At 37.4% G+C, this 17,420-nt stretch overlaps 1 protein-coding gene and 1 long non-coding RNA gene across 2 annotated transcripts; both read left to right on the top strand.

Annotated features, from left to right (window-relative positions):
* Positions 1-568: 568 nt before the first annotated feature.
* Positions 569-1,248, top strand: LOC126616380 (uncharacterized). Its single transcript, XR_007621141.1, has 2 exons — positions 569-716; positions 902-1,248. It is a non-coding gene; the product is annotated as an uncharacterized LOC126616380 (long non-coding RNA).
* Positions 1,249-15,574: 14,326 nt separating this feature from the next.
* On the top strand, positions 15,575-17,366 carry LOC126614880 (stem-specific protein TSJT1-like). Its single transcript, XM_050282564.1, has 4 exons — positions 15,575-15,906; positions 16,106-16,346; positions 16,567-16,687; positions 16,940-17,366. Exons 1-4 carry the CDS (start codon positions 15,692-15,694, stop codon positions 17,128-17,130), a joined length of 768 nt encoding a protein of 255 aa, XP_050138521.1. The 5' UTR covers positions 15,575-15,691; the 3' UTR covers positions 17,131-17,366.
* Positions 17,367-17,420: the final 54 nt, after the last annotated feature.

Here is a 17,420-nt window from a genome sequence, read left to right as displayed (position 1 = left end):
TATTACTGCCATGGTTGCTAATACTGTCCCTCATTCTGGCAAGCATCACTCACCTAATCCTGCATCAGGGCAGTCTCAATTCTTTTCTGGAGGATATAAGCAGTTTAATGGGAATAAAAACAAAGGGAAAGGCAAGTTTCATCAAGGGGCTCGGTTCTATTCACCCAAACAGTATACTCAAACCCATGTGCTTCCTACACCAAGTCCGGGCATTCTTGGTCAATCACCAGTACCATATTTTGGTCATCCAAGTGCACCATTGCTGCCTACTTGTCAAACGTGTAATGTTGAAGGACACACTGCTCCATATTGTCAGTCTAAACCTCCTGATCGAGCTTCTTGTCAAATATGTGGCAAGCATAATCACAGCACATGGTACTGTTTTTTCAATGACAAGGGTCCTAATTTTGGTGGTCCTACCCGACAGTTCTATCCTTCTCAAGTGCAATCATCCCCATATGGTGCTTCACACTATCTTGCTCCATTTCAGCATTCATCAATGCAACCTCAGCCTTTTCATGCTCCTCAACAATCTCCTCAAGCACTGCATACTGTGATGCATCAGTCACCATCATCACCATCTACTTCTTATTCTAATCCTCAAGTGTGGATTACTGACTCTGGTGCTACTAATCACATGACTGCCGATCTCAGTAACCTATCTTTGGCATCACCATATCCTACATCTGAGACCATTCAAACCGCCAATGGTGAAGGTTTGCCTGTGTCTCATATTGGTAGCACAGTTCTTAATGTTTCTAAACTGAATTCTGTGCATCCGATTAAGCTCAATTCTGTGCTTTATGTTCCGAAGTTGACTCAAAACTTGTTATCTGTGCACCGAATCTGTTTAGATAATAACTGCTGGCTAATCTTTGATGCTTTCTACTTCTGGATTCAGGACAAGGCCACAGGGAGGATCATTTACAAAGAACAATGCAGTAATGGTCTCTATCCCATCCCTTGTCTTTCTGCCACATCTCATTCTACACATTCAGCTCCATTTCAAGCTAAAGCATTCCTTGGTCAGCATGTTCATTCTACAACCTGGCATAATCGACTAGGTCACCCATCTAATAACATTGGTTCTTTGATGCTAAAGCAAGCTAATATTCCTTGTTCCAAGTCTTCCTTACCTGTAATGTGCTCTAGCTGTTTGGAGGGCAAGTTTTGTAAACTTCCCTTTTCCCTAAGTACCAATAAGTCTGTAAAACCTTTTGCTGTTATTCATAGTGATCTTTGGGGTCCCGCTCCTTCTATTTCCATTGATGGTTATCGATATTATGTGACCTTTATCGATGAATATACAAGACATTGTTGGCTGTTCCATTGATCAACAAATCTGATGTCTTTGCTACTTTTGTTGCTTTCTATTCATTTGTTCTTACTCAGTTTGCAACTGCTATACAAACCTTACAGAGTGATGGAGGGGGTGAGTATGTCAGTAAGGTTTTTCAGTCCTTTCTTCTTGAAAAGGGCATTGCTCATCATCTTTCTTGCCCACATACACCCGAGCAAAATGGTCTAGCCGAGCGAAAGCATAGGCATATTATTGAAACCACTGTGACTCTATTACAAACAGCTAGGTTACCTGCTTGTTTTTGGTCATATGCCTGTCAAACAGCTGTCTATCTTATTAATCGAATGCCTTCTTCTGTGCTAGGACTTAAATCTCCTTTTGAACTTTTGTTTGGTCATCTTCCTGTAATCTCTCATCTCCGGATATTCGGTTGTGCTTGCTATCCTTTGTTAAAGCCTTATAATGCTACTAAACTACAAGCCAAGACCACCAAGTGTATTTTTCTGGGGTATGCTACCAAATATAAAGGGTATATATGTTATGAGGTTTCCAAACAGCGAGTTTATATTTCAAGACATGTTGTGTTTGATGAGGATCAATTTCCTTACACATCTTTGTTGGTTCACTCTAAAGTCTCATATCAACCTTCTTCAGTTCCTCATTTCACACTTCCTGCACCTGTGATTTCTAATGACAATGTTGTGTTACCTATGTCTCTTCCTCCTACCACTCCTGCCTCTTCCTCATCACCTGCTCCTTCTCACATATCCATCTCTCTTATCCCTTCCTCACCCCTATCTTTTCCATCCATTACTGGTTCTTCCACTACTCATTCTCCAGTCCCTGTCCCTGTGGCTCTTGTCAATGGTTCCGATACTTCTCCAGCAGCATCGTTTGGTCCTGATACTTTGCAAGTGGTGTTGGAGGTTCCACCTCTCAATTTGCATCCTATGCAAACTAGGAGCAAAAATGGTATTATCAAGACCAAAGCCTTATTAGCTACTATTCAGGAGTCTGCCTGCACTGATTTGTCTCTTATTGAACCGAATTCTTATAAAACTGCAATGAAGGATTCTACTTGGTTGCAAGCTATGCAAGAGGAGATCGATGCTTTACATAAACAAGGTACTTGGAGTTTGGTGACATTACCTTCTACAAAGAACTTGGTCGGGTGCAAATGGATATTCAAGATCAAGAAGCATTCTGATGGCACTATTGCTCGGCATAAAGCTAGGCTTGTTGCTAAAGGGTTCAGTCAAGAACCGGGTCTTGATTATGGGGAAACCTTCAGTCCTGTGGTTAAACCTACCACGGTTCGACTAGTATTGGCTTTGGCAGCTCAATTTAATTGGCCCCTTAGGCAACTCGATGTCAAGAATGCCTTTTTACATGGCATTTTGGATGAAGAGGTGTATATGACCCAACCTCCTGGTTTTGTTGATGGTGCTACTTCTCATCTTGTTTGCAAGTTGCACAAGTCCCTTTATGGACTTAAGCAAGCCCCTCGAGCTTGGAATGACAGATTTACCAAGTTTTTGCCTCTTTTGGGTTTTAAACATACTTATTCTGACTCCTCCCTGTTTGTCAAGACAGTTGAATCTGGTATTGTCATTTTGCTGCTTTATGTGGACGATATCATTATCACAGGGAATGCAGCTGCAGCTATGCAACAGGTTATTAGTGCTTTAACCAAGGAATTTGATATCAAGGATCTGGGGGATCTGAATTTCTTTCTGGGCATTCAAATCTCTCGCACTGCACATGGCTTATGTTTGTCTCAATCCAAATATATTTTGGATCTTCTTACTAAAACTGAGATGCTTGAGTCCAAGTCATGTGAAACTCCTTGTTTGCCCTATAATCGACTTCTCAAAGATGATGGTGCTCCTTATAACAATCCAACGTTGTACAGGAGTGTAGTAGGTGCACTGCAGTATCTTACATTTACAAGGCCGGATATAGCATTTTCTGTCCATCAAGTATGTCAATTCATGCAACAGCCTATGATTGCTCATTTCACTGCTGTCAAACGCATTTTGCGGTATCTCAAGGGTACCATTCATCATGGTCTCTGTTATTCCCACGGCCCACTGCAATTGAAAGCATTCAGTGATGCTGATTGGGCAGGTGACCCGAATGACAGGCGTTCTACCACTGGCATGGCGTTCTACCACTGGCATGGCTGTGTTTTTAGGCAACAATCCTATCTCTTGGTCCTCAAAGAAACAATTAACAGTTTCTCGCTCATCCACGGAGGCGGAATATCGAGCCTTGTCCTTTACTTCCGCTGAATTAGACTGGATTCAGCAACTGTTGGTCTTTCTGCAGGTTCCTCTGTCATCACCTCCGGTTTTATTTTGTGATAATTTGTCCGCCATTGCTTTGGCTTTTAATCCGGTTCAACATCAACGCACTAAGCACATTGAGGTTGATGTTCATTTTGTGCGAGAACGTGTTGCCAAGAAACAACTTTCTGTTCAGTTTGTGTCGTCTAAAGAGCAGTTTGCTGATATTTTGACTAAAGGGTTGAGTTCTCCTCTGTTTCGTACTCATTGTACCAATCTCATGATTCGAGCATCGAATCATGTGTTTGCGGGGGGATGATAGGATAGAGATATTGGTGTTTAAGATGTTGACACTTGTAATTAGATTAGAGAAGAAGTTAGTTAAGGAAGTTAGCTGTGTAAGTCTAAAACTATAAATACCTCAACACTGTATTACTTGAAGGTTAAGAAAACAGTTCAGAAATATTCATCTTCTCTCTAACTTCTTCTTTCTCTTTCTTTCTCTCTCTCTCTCTAAGTCTGTTACATTCTTATTCTTCCTTATTGTGTGAGATTGATCATAGTTAACAGGAGACGAAGAAGGGAAAGCTATTTAATTGGTAAATACATTAATTTGTTGTAGAGTTGTATCATGAGTTATGTCCTTGGATTTATTCATGAGTTATGTCCTTGGATTTATTAAGCTATTAAATTGGTAATTAATTGTTACTTAACCAAGTTTAAGTGTTGAAACTGATGAACGTGGCATGCATTGATATTGGCAAAAAAGATGTTTGTTCTAGTAACTCCTCTTTTTATTTTATTTTTCTTTAAAAAATGGGGACAACTGGTGACAAGACTCACAGAGGCACTTCAGCTTCCTGCTGGTCACAAATCTGGCTTCCACACTAGCAGCAGATGTTGAACCCGAGACCTCCAGTTTTTAGTTTAAATGAAGTCTCAAAATCCGTCATTTACCACAGGACCACTAGCTCGTGGTTTCCTTGCAACCCCTATTCACCCTTTGTCTATCTTTGTAGGAAATGTTTGTTCTTCTCCTTGGTTAGTCCTCTTTCTGGACTTTCGTTGTAGCTTTGGCGTTTTGTTAAACCAAGAATGTCTAGTTTACCAGGAAAAAAAAAAAAAAGTTTAAGTGGCCAATTATAGACAAGTAGCAGAACAATTGCAGCACCAGCAAGGCATGCAGGCTATGAAAGGTGCTCTTGGCCTCAATCAGCGGCTTCTTCTCCATGAGCTTGTTGGATGTATGGGCGTGTTGAGAGAAGTTAAATTCGTATTATTTTTCTTTTATCAAACCATATGATCATTCCTTAAATTTGTTTTGTCGGTTACAAAAAGTTTAGGGTGAGAGGATACTACCCCATCTAAAGGCCAAGGCATATTATAAGTTTCTTTAAGGGCTTACATAGAGGGTCTTAACTCCTTTTTGGTTTTTACAAATCGTCCACCAAAAGGGATTGCCAATGAATGGACTCAAACATAGACATTGATCTAACAAAGAAAATGATCCTTAACAATGCAAACAACCCCCGTAGGCGTAAATCAATATTTTGAATTTGTTGTACGTTTGGTAAAAGTATTTAGCTATGCACTCAACTTAGTTGTAGCTTAAGTGATTATGAGTATTTCTTTTTCCTCCACTATTGGTTTTGCAGACATATAAAGCAAGTTCACCCCTAATGCGTGTTGCACAAGTAATAGGGGTGAATTTTTTTGCCATTCTATCATACCATACCGATTTTGTGTCAAATGATAATGGTACAGTAATTGTACTGACTTGAAGATATTTGGTGTGGTATTGGTGTTCAAAACCAATACCCAAAGTATTTATGTACAATATAGAATATTTATATATTGAGTATTTAATTATTTATCTATAATAGTAAGAGAGAAAGTAAAAAGGGTGAAGCATATGCATAATTAAAAAATTTAAAAAAAATCATGTAAAGTGGTTAGTAAGTTCATTTTGAAATGACAAAAAACAATAATATCTAAAATAAATAAAACTAAGACAATACAAAAAGTCAATTGTCGCATGTGTAGGCGTGTGGAAAGAGGCTATTATGTATGGGCATTAAGTTAATGAGTCATACAATGAAGCTCTATAAGAGAGTAGTTGAGCATAGACTGAGGCAAGAGACATGTGTCTCACATAACCAATTCGAGTTCATGCCAGGGTGCTTGACAATGGAGGCAATTTATCTCTTGCGAAGATTGATTAAGCAATATTGAGATATGAAAAAGGATTTTCACATGGCTGTTATAGGTTTGGAAAAAAATGTATGATAGAGTACCAAGAGAAATTCTTTGGAGGATTCTAGAGAAGAAATGAGTACAAATAGCATATATCCAAGTAATAAAGGATATGTATGATGGAGCGAGAACTACAATAAGAACTCATGAAAGGCAAACCGAAAGCTTTCCTATAACCATAAGATTACACCAAGGCTCAACTTTAAGTCTTTATCTTTTTGCATTGGCAAAAAATAGACGAGTTAACATGACAAATTTCAAAATGATATCCCTTGATGTATGTTTTCGTAGATGATATAGCGCTCATAGATAAAACACAAGAGGAAGTAAATGCGAAGCTTAACATTTGGTGGGAAGTGTTGGAATCTAAAAGTCTTCACCTAAGTAGGTAAAAAACAAAGTATATGAGTCCAAGTTCAGTGGGAATGAGAGTCCAATGAGACTAAGGTGAGGATTGGAGATTAGGAAGTACCAAAGAGTGAACGCTTTCGATATATTGGACCTATCTTGCAAAATAACAGAGAATTAGATGGAGATCGCAACCATTGATTACAAGCTAGATGGATGAAGTGGAAGAATGCATCGGGTGTATGGGGCAATCGTCGTATGCCACTAAAGCTCAAGAAAAATTTATATATTACGGCAATAAGGTCGGCAATGCTTTATGGCACGATATGTTGGGCGGTCAAAAAGCAACACATGCAAAAAGTGAGTGTAGCATAAATGAGAATGTTTCGTTGGATGTGTGGGCACACAAAAAGGATAGGACTAAGAACGAGGATATTTAAGGTAAAGTAGTAGGAGTGGCCACAATTAAAATAATAATTTGACTTTATAAATGTGTGTGAAATAATAATGAATCTTCGTGCTAGGTTATAGGTATATTAGATTATATGAAAAAATTAATGATGATATTGAGCTTCATCTTAATATGTGGGCTAGCTATTGCTTGACAAAAAAATGAAACAAAAAACATTTTTGGCCCCCCACAAAAATAGCCGAATACCAAATTGGTACAATACTATTATCATACCATGTCAACCGAATTTTATGGCAATACCAAAATTTGGTATGGTAATGGTGCTAGATAATAGTACTAGATTTTTCTTTACCAAAAATTTGTATGGTAACTGGCACAAGGATTTTGATATGGTAACCGTACCAATCCCAATCATGTGAAGGTTCTTGGAGACCCTCTAAATGTGTGGTACGAGTCCCTTTCATGCCCACCAAATGTTTGATGTAATCCATGCTAGGCATATCTCGGCAACACTCGTCAGGTCTCGTCGTCAACACTCAACAAATGCTCTTGGTAGCACTCATCAAATTGCTTCAACAAATGTCAATATCTGTTAGCGTATGCACAACATGGTTCGACTGACGATAACAAGCCCAACAATTGTTCGATAAAATGCCTCTGTGAATACTCTAAAATTGTTTTTGTACGTATTGTGCTATGTTTCTATCTAGAAAACTTAGACCTTTAACATTGGGACCCTTCAGATTCAAATCCTAAATCCACCACTGCATGTAGTCCAACATCTTAATGAATAGCGTGTTGGGTTTCCCTTCATGAATCCCGAATTTGAAACCACCCCTACTATAAATTATTATAATAATTTTCAACCCTCTCCCATCCTCTTAATAGTAATGAAATTGAAAAAACAAAAAAAACATACCTCATCGATCATCACTCATATGGGTGGAGAATTTATATGTAAGCTTTCTTGTGACAAAACCCAATGTAAGTGCTATCCCAAATGTTAGTAGTCCAACAGTAAGACAGTAATAGCCCATGATACAATATATAAACCACAAAGTTGAAGAGCATACATCAAACATATAATTAACATTAATATAACAAATCTATTGTTCGACAAAAAAATAAAAAATTGTCAAAAAGCCAAATTTTATACTCAATATAATCACAAGAAATGAACACTTATCTCTACTGATATCTCAAGAAATCATTGCTTTTCAAAGCATCCCACATAAGGGTCGCCTTTCTAGCAAATAGGGATGTATGTACCGTAGTGGCAGAAAGTAAATATGTATGTGTATCTTGATGTGAGTTCAATTTTCATGGCTTTCTTTTCCTCTAACAATTGATTGTCTAACCTACTAATGATATCGTTCTACTAAAAATAATAAAAAATAGAATTAAATACTAAGTTGAACATAGGTTTAACGAAAAAAAATACTAATTTTAAGAAAACTATCAAACTCAACTTATTCTATTTAACTTAAGCCACAATGTGTGGGGCTAAAACATTTATATGTCTCCCTGCACATTGTTGAGGATAGTGATCCAATGATTAATAAGATGCCACTTGTCATTAGATAAGAAAGGTTGTTAGATTAGGTAGTTACAAGATAGCTTAAGAGATTAGTTTTAGTATGAAAAAGAATATAAGTATGTAATGATCTCGAATAGTAAATGTAATGAAATTCTTGAGTATTGATCATTGAAATCTCTCTATCTCTCTCTTTCTTCTTCTCAAAGCTATCTCTGTTCTTATCTTCTTCATTGCTTCTTCTTCATCATCATATTACAGTAAGGTTTACATGGTATCATCGCCGGAATTGCTAATCGCTCGGTGATCGATCTTGATTCTATTGCTTCCGCTCTATATCTTTCCTCTTTCTCTGATCCTAATTCATTTTTTCTCGAGTTCTTTGATTTTTTTTTTTTTATTCTTCAGCATTGATTAGGCAAGAATTAATTTCTTGCACACCAAGTGTTTGTTAAAAAGTTTATGAGATCTTGAAATTCGAATTGTTCAACAATGGTGACATCTTCTCAACTACAGATTGTCCAGTCTTCGATTACGGCTCTCATCTCCACAGTTTTTAGTTCTGTGACAGCCAAGCTTGATGAATCCAACTACTTGACTTGGATTTTTTCAAGTTCAATTGATGCTCAAAGGTCATGGAATTATGGGGTTTGTTGATGGGTCCATGCCTTGTCCTTCAAGGTTTCTTGTTGCGGCATCTAATGGTTCAGAGGTCAATTCTTGCACTTTATCCACCCAAGTCAAATCTGAGGATTTCAAGATTTGGAAGATGCACGATCTAGCACTTATGCAGTTGATCACTGCTACCCTTTCACCACCTGTTGTCTCATGTGTTATTGGTAGTACAAGTGCTCAAGATATCTAGAATCGCCTAAAAGAACAATTTTCCACAGTGACTCGTACCAGTATCTTTCAATTAAAATCCGAACTTCAGAATATCAAAAAGGGTAATGATTCAATTTCTTTATATTTGCAACGGATAAAAAAACTAGAGATTACTTATCTGCTGCGGCTGTGAAATTTGATGATGATGATATAGTAATCCTTACTCTAAATGGTTCACCTGCTGAGTTCAATATTATTCGTTCTATCATTAGAGGAAGAGATAATGTAATTTCTCTTAAGGATCTCAGATCTCAACTACTTGCTAAGGAAGCAATGCTTGCAAATGTATCTGCTACTCATTTCATGTCTGCTATGGTAGCTCGAGATACGGATATGCAATTTAATGATAAAGGGTCGAAATTTGGGACTAATTCCAATTCTGGAGATCAATCAAGTGGTTTTTCTGATGGTAATTCATCTGGTTATAACTTCTTTGGTTATAGACCTTTCTATAATAAGAACAAAGGAAAAGGGAAATTTCAGTATAGTTCTAATTCTAAATTTGTCAATGGCAAACAGTTTTACAACAATTCCACTCGAGGGATTCTTGGTTCTTCTCCACAAAGTCAATATTCTTCATCCAATTCTCAAGTGTCACCATGTCAAATATGTGGTAAATATGGTCACTTGGCTTCAGGTTGCCAAATCTGTGGAAAAAGAAACCATAGTGCTCAGTTTTTCCATTTCAGGAATTCAAATGGTCCATCTTCTCAACCATCTATGAATGTGTATCATGTTAATGCTTCAACACCAACTTTGGGACAACAAGTGAATTCACAGCAAGTATGGCTTACTGATTCAGGTGCTACCAACCATATGACTACTGATCTGAGCAATTTGTCTCTAACTACACCATATCCATCCACATAAATGATTCAGACTGCTAATGGTGAAGGTCTGAGTGTGTCTCATATGGGCTCTACTGTTTTACAAACTTCTGCTCACAAATTAAAGCTGAATTTTGTGCTTTATGTGCCTAAACTCACTCAAAACTTACTCTCAGTACATAGAATATGCCTTGACAACAACTGTTGGCTAATCTTTGATGCTTTTTGTTTTTGGATTCAGGACAAAGTCACAGGGAAAGTACTGTTCAAAGGCCTCTATAATAATGGATTGTACCCCATTCCTATACCTACAAGACCTGCATACCCCAAACAAATTTTTCCAGTTGCTGCATATCTTGGTCATCAAATTAGCTCCTGCCTATGGCATAACAGATTAGGTCATCCTTCTAACTCTATAGTCTCTCTTATTCTTAAGAAATCCAACATACATATAGAACCAGATTCTTCTCCAATGTTGTGTTCTACATGCTTAGAGGTAAAATTTAGTAAATTGCCTTTTGCCTCTGCCTTGTCAAAATCTAATACACCTTTTAAGATTGTTCATAGTGATGTGTGGGGCCCTACTCCTTGTCTCTCTATAGAAGGGTTTAAATACTATGTTACCTTCATAGATGAGTGTACACAATACTGTTGGATTTTTCCTATCAATAATAAAGCAGTTGTTTGTTCCATCTTTGTTGCCTTTTATCAGTTTGTGTTAAATCAATTTTCTATATCCATTAAAACATTACAAAGTGATGGTGGGGGTGAATACAAAGGAAAAAAATTTCAATCTTTCTGGTTCAAAAGGGAATAACTCATCAAATGTCATGTCATCATACTCTAGTTCTCATGAACCTCATTTAGTACAACTTTCAACACCACCAGATTCTCCACTACCTGTTTCCATATCACCAGTCTCGATCCTCCAGTACTACAACATTCACCACAATCCATTACTGCAATTGAACATTCATCCTCCTCTACTATCCTTGTGACTCCTGATTTCCAACCGGAGAGACTACAAGTGGTTCTTCCTATTCCTCCATTAAACTTGCATCCAATGCAAACTCGCTCAAAAAGTGGAATTTCCAAGAAAATGGCTCTCTTAGCAGTAATATGTGAGAATGGTGGAGTAGATTTATCAATGGTCGAACCCGCCACATACAAGTGAGCCTTAAAGAGTGAAGTTTGGTTCCATGCAATGAAGGAAGAGTTGTATGCATTATACTCTCAGGGCACATGGACCTTGGTACCTTTACCTCCAAATAAAAACTTGGTTGGATGTAAATGGGTATTCAAGATTAAGAAGAATGATGATGGAACTATTGGGAGATATAAGGCTAGGCTAGTTGCTAAAGGTTTTAATCAGGAAGAAGACATTGATTATGGGGAAACTTTTAGTCCGGTAGTTAAACCAACTACTATGAGACTTGTGTTGGCCTTGGCAGCTAATTTTGGTTGGAAACTAAGGCAATTAGATGTGAAGAATGCATTTCTTCATGGGATTTTACAGGAGGAGGTTTATATGTCTCAACCACCTAGATTTCTTGATTCTCGTCATTCAGATTATGTTTGTAAACTCCATAAGTCTCTGTATGGTCTTAAGCAAGCTCCCATAGTTTGGAATGAAAAATTCACTAGCTTCCTCCCATCTGTTGGTTTTGATACAACTTATGCAGATTCATCTCTCTTTGTGAAGCAAGTTGGTTCTTCAGTTGTGATTCTACTATTATATGTGGATGATATAATAATTACTGGGAATGTTATCTCTGTTGTCAATGATGTTATTGCTGCATTAACCAAATAGTTTGAAATCAAGGATTTAGGCCCTCTACATTATTTTCTGGGGATTCAGATTATCAAACAGGCAGATGGTTTGCTTCTATCACAAGCAAAGTATGTTACTCATCTACTTACAAAAACTGAGATGTTAGACTCTAAATTCTATGCAACACCTTGTTTACCATATAATAGGTTGCTATTGGATGATGGGCAACCACTCAACAATCCTGCACTTTACAGAAGTATAGTTGGTGCTTTACATTATCTAACTTTTACAAGGCCGGATATAGCATTTGCAGTGCATCATGTGTGTCAATTCATGCACAAACCTATGGAATCACACTATATTGCAATAAAAAGGATCCTCAGATATCTTAAGGGTACTGTCAAGCTTGGGATTAAATATGTGAAAGGTTCTATGGATTTACATGCTTTTTCAAATGCTGATTGAGCTGGTGACCCCAATGACAGGCGATCAACAACAGGTTTGTGGTCTTTCTTAGTCATAATCTCATCTCTTGGTCTTCTAAGAAGCAGCAAACAGTCTCTTGGTCATCCACAGAGGCTGAATACAGAGCCTTATCAACTATTGCAGCTGAACTTGATTGGATTAAACAACTACTTGATTTTCTCAAAGTTTCAATTCCTACTCCACCTGTTCTCTTATGTGACAATATGTCTACGATAGCGTTATCTTGTAATCCAGTTTTGCATCAGCGAACTAAACATATTGAGGTGGACATCCATTTTGTGAGAGAAAAAGTTGCTAAAAAGTTGCTTCAAGTTCAATTTGTTATGTCTAGTGAACAGTTTGTTGACATTTTAACCAAGGGACTTTCTGCTCCACTATTTCAGATGCACTGCAACAACCTCATGCTCGATTGCTCATCTCCTGAGCTTGAGGGGGGATGTTGAGGATAGTGATCCAATGATTAATAAGATGCCACTTGTCATTAGATAAGAAAGGTTGTTAGATTAGGTAGTTACAAGATAGCTTAAGAGATTAGTTTTAGTATGAAAAAGAATATAAGTATGTAATGATCTCGAACAGTAAATGTAATGAAATTCTTGAGTATTGATCATTGAAATCTCTCTCTATCTCTTTCTTCTTCTCAAAACTCTCTGTTCTTCTCTTCTTCATTGCTTCTTCTTCTTCATTATATTACAGTAAGGTTTACACACATGACTCACAGGCACCGTCGCCATTGTCCAAAATTCACCATCATTGATGTCGGAAAAAAATTCAATTCATCGTTCAACAATTACATAAAAAAATAGAAATTTAACTTTTTTATCTTTAATTATGTTTATTATGTGAGTTTATTGTTTCTTCACATGTAGGTGCAAAAAATAAAAATTAAAAGAACGAATGAGAAAAATCAATACTACACATGTATTTTTTGAAAGTCACTATTGGGCAGTGACCTTTAGATCGAAAAAACTGATCGTCCGTTCGCGGGAAGAATTGATGGGTCGATCTTTGAAAAAAGTTAAACTAGTCGGAAAACATGATAGGATTGACTAGCAATCCGGTAATTATTTTGAATTATAATAGTACAACTATAATTTTTTTGTTGATCTTTCCATTGTACCCAGATTAAAATATGATATTTTAGCTAAAAATTTTAGTATAATTAGTACTTAAACTAAAAAAACTCCCAAAAAACCAATGATAGCTGATTTTCAGCTATAAAATTGTAACTCGAGAGTTGATGGAACAAAATATTCCTTACAATTACCAAGCTCTCACGCAACTCAATTCCTTGTCAAAGGAAAAAGAAAAGGTGAAGACAATAATATCTCAAAACTTATTAAATTCAAAGAACCGTCCAAAATATACTCGTTTCTGCTTACAACAAGTCAAGTTATGCAGCTACTGCTCCCATGGTATTGCAAGTTTGCAAACAACAGGGGCCAAAAATAGCTTTTATATATGGAAATTCTGCCCTTATTTTAATTAAAAAAGTAAATATTTTAGTGCGGGTTGCGAAATCACATATCATTTTTAATTATTTTCATACTTCATATGGTGCTCAGTTAAATGTTAAGTTTCATGGATTACAATAAAAATTAAGGTTATAATATAGTCATCCAGGTATACACTCAATATTACATAATGATTATAAGGCTCGTTTTATGTATATAATTGGTACCATTTGGACAATTTACTAGATTTAATGAAGGGTAAATTACATAGTAGCCCCTCAGGTTTGAGGTCTATTACAACCTCATACAACATCTTTAAAACATTTCACTTTCATACCTCAAGTACTATTTTATTTCAAAATAATACCTCATTTACATTTTCCATCCATTGATTCTTTAAGTGATGACGTGGCTGCCAATTGTGTGCCACATGGCTACCAAATGTATGCCACGTGGCAAAAATAATAATTTTTTATTTTTATTTTTTGAAAAATCTGAATCTTTTTAAAAAAAAAAAAAAATTTTAAAAATTAAAAGCAAAAGCAAAAGTTGAACCCCCCTTCCCCTCCCTCCACACCCACACACAAAAACCCAAAAACTTACACACCCCCTCTCCCAGACGACCCACCTCACCCAACCTCGCAAAGGCTCTTCTCGTCGTCCCCTTCGCCCCCCTCTCATCTCCCCCATCTTCATCTTCTTCCCCTGACCCCCGTACCTGCAACCTAGAGGAAAAAAAAACCCCAATCCCATCTAAACTTCGATTCTTCTCGCTCCTTTGACCTCTTGTGCTTCGCTTCCCGATGCCTAGACCTCTCTCTGCTCCCTTCCCTATCGACCCTCGGCTCGTAGGACAGTTCATGGTGGTTGCGTGAGACATCCCGATTGTCGTCGCTCGGCTCGCTTATCGTTCACGACGAGATTTGCGGTCTCAGGGCTCGCAAGAGATCTCGCGCTTGGAATCGCGGTCCAATCGGTGGTGGTGGTGGTGGTAATCGGAGTCCTTTGACGATCGCTTTTTGTCGGCATCACGACTGTGATGTTTGTCGTAGTCTCTGTCGTCCTCACTCCAGAGCTTCAAGGAATGGTGGTTGTTGTCCCTAAGGTCAAACTCTTGGATTTCTGTGTATGAATTGAGAAAATTGTTATTTAATTTCATGATTTGAATATGTTGGAATGTTGTGGGTGAGGTTACAGATGAAAGAATGGAGAAAGGGGGTGGGGGTGAAGAGGAGAAAGGGCTAGGGGAAGGTGGGGGTGGGGTGGGTTTTTTTATGGGAGGGGAGGTGAAGAGAGTGGAGGAGAGGGAGGTGGTTGGGAGGGAGAGGTTGCGAGGGTGGTTCTGCATTTTCTAAGTATTGGTTTTTTTTTTTTTTTTATGTTTTTAAGAAGATTCAGATTTTTCAAAAAATAAAAATAAAAAATTATTATTTTTGCCACGTGGCATACATTTGGCAGCCACGTCAGCACTTAACTGATCAATGGATGGAAAATATAATGGATGTATTATTTTGAAATAAAATAGTACTTGAGGTACGAAAGTGAAATGTTTTAAAGATGTTGTATGAGATTGTAATAGACCTCAAACCTGATGGGCTATTATGTAATTTACCCTTTAATGAATGTTGAATAAAAATATAAGTGTCGCACTACATATATTTTCACTTGGACAAATATATATAAATTAACACTTAAATTTATACTCAAGGTACATTAAAATCAATGAGTTGTCAAAATCAGACCAATCTTAAACATCAAACGAGACCATAGAATTATGATTAATAAAACATGGATGACGTCTTATTATCCTAATAAAGTTGATATTTACATTTAAACGTTTTATCATTACGTCAACATAAACTTATATGTGTGAACGAGATTTCTTACGGAATGATCGTAGTTTAAAAAGTATATATAATACCGCCACCCGAAAAGGATAAGACTACCTAGAAGTACGAGAATCTTATCCATCACACACTCACTAAGATCCACGCCCCAACAACTATATAAACCCGCCACCAGCCTCACTCATTGCATCCACTGCATCCCAAAAACCCCACTTATAAAAGTGACAAAACAAAAATAAAATATTAAGATCATAAACTAGGTATTAGCATTTAGTTTTGATCGGGAAAAATGTTGGCCATTTTCCATAAGGCTTTTGCTCATCCACCGGAGGAGCTAAACAGTCCTGCCTCTTACAACGGAAGCAAGAAGCCTAAGCACCCGGAAGAGACTCTCACAGACTTCCTCTCCCACCATCCTCACAACTCCTTCTCCATGGGATTTGGCCATGCTGCTGTCCTTGCTTACGTCAAGCCAGACCAAGGCTCTTACTCAAAACACCCGAGGTAAACTAACAGATTCAGGAGCTTTTATTAACACTCACTTCTTGCACGTGTCAAAGTGCAGGATTAGGGTTTTGGAGTGCTAACAAATATTCCAATCAAATCAAATTATAATATGTTAATCTTGATTAATTTTACCATTACCTCGTTTTTTTTAAATTTCAAAGCAATTAACATGTTTTGGGGTTTGGTGAAATTTCAGGTTGTTTTGTGGGTTTGATGACATATACTGCTTGTTTTTGGGGAGCTTGAACAATCTGTGTTCACTGAATAAGCAGTATGGTCTAACAAAATGCACGAATGAGGCCATGTTTGTGATTGAAGCTTATAGAACCCTTCGAGATCGCGGTCCGTACCCAGCTGATCAGGTTGTCAAAGATCTTGATGGAAGCTTTGCCTTTGTTGTCTATGACAGCAAAGGTGGCAATGTCTTTGCCGCACTGGTATGTGAGGAAAATAATTCATGTACATCCTTTTTCTCTTTGAATTGAATAAATTATAGAAAAGTTATTGAACAAAAGTAACAAGGGTTGCGGAAATCATTTTTTAAGTTACCTTAATTTTATCTGCAAGATTTTTGAAATTTTGAATTGGAAAAATTAAATGGATCATTCTATTAAGGATCTTATATGAAGTTGATAATTTTGTATGCTGTGATTTTAGGGTTCTGATGGTGGAGAGCAGCTCTATTGGGGTATTGCAGCGGATGGATCTGTGGTAATTTCTGATGAATTGGAGGTCATAAAAGAGGGTTGTGCTAAATCATTTGCTCCCTTCCCAAAAGGTACCTCATGCTAAAAGCTTTGCTTATATGGTAAACCAAACTACGTTTAGGTCTACAGGGGATTTGTAACAAATTGTTAATCGCTTTTATCTTGCATTTGAGATCCTGTGTTTAAAAACTGAATCTGACTTGAGATCCATGTTACTTGTACATCAAGTAGGGTCGAGGTTTTAGCGAATTGCAATAATTTAGACGATATACTTGCATTTGTTATAATTTCTAACTCGTAATTTTTGAGCAATTGTTGTGTAGGATGCATGTTTCATAGTGAGGGAGGATTGATGAGCTTTGAGCATCCAATGAACAAGATGAAGGCAATGCCAAGGGTAGATAGTGAAGGGGCAATGTGTGGGGCTAACTTCAAAGTGGATAAATACACAAGGGTCAACAGCATTCCACGTGTCGGAAGTGAGGCCAACTGGACTGATTGGGCCTCCCATTAGGACGAAAAGTGTCATCGGTGCTTTGCTTTATCACTCACCACTACGACCACTACGGCTCAAGTATAATTTTGGTCTTATTTAGTCGTTTGTCTCTCTAATTTTTTACCATTTCAGCTTGTAGAAGTTTTTTCCTTTCAATATGTAGAGCTTGAAGTTTTCACTTGGCTTATGAAAGTTTTCTTTTTCAGTTGAAGCATAACCTAAAAGTGAAATTTTACTCGAGGCCAGTTTGGAAATGCTTTTCTTAGAAGCACGAGCACTCATAAGCACTTTTGCTTATGAATCTCTGA

The sequence above is a fragment of the Malus sylvestris genome, chromosome 3 (assembly GCF_916048215.2).
Source record: "Malus sylvestris chromosome 3, drMalSylv7.2, whole genome shotgun sequence".
NCBI classification, from domain to species: domain Eukaryota; kingdom Viridiplantae; phylum Streptophyta; class Magnoliopsida; order Rosales; family Rosaceae; genus Malus; species Malus sylvestris.
The sequence above is the reverse complement of the archived record's forward strand: the minus strand, read 5'-3'. Positions and strand labels throughout refer to the sequence as shown.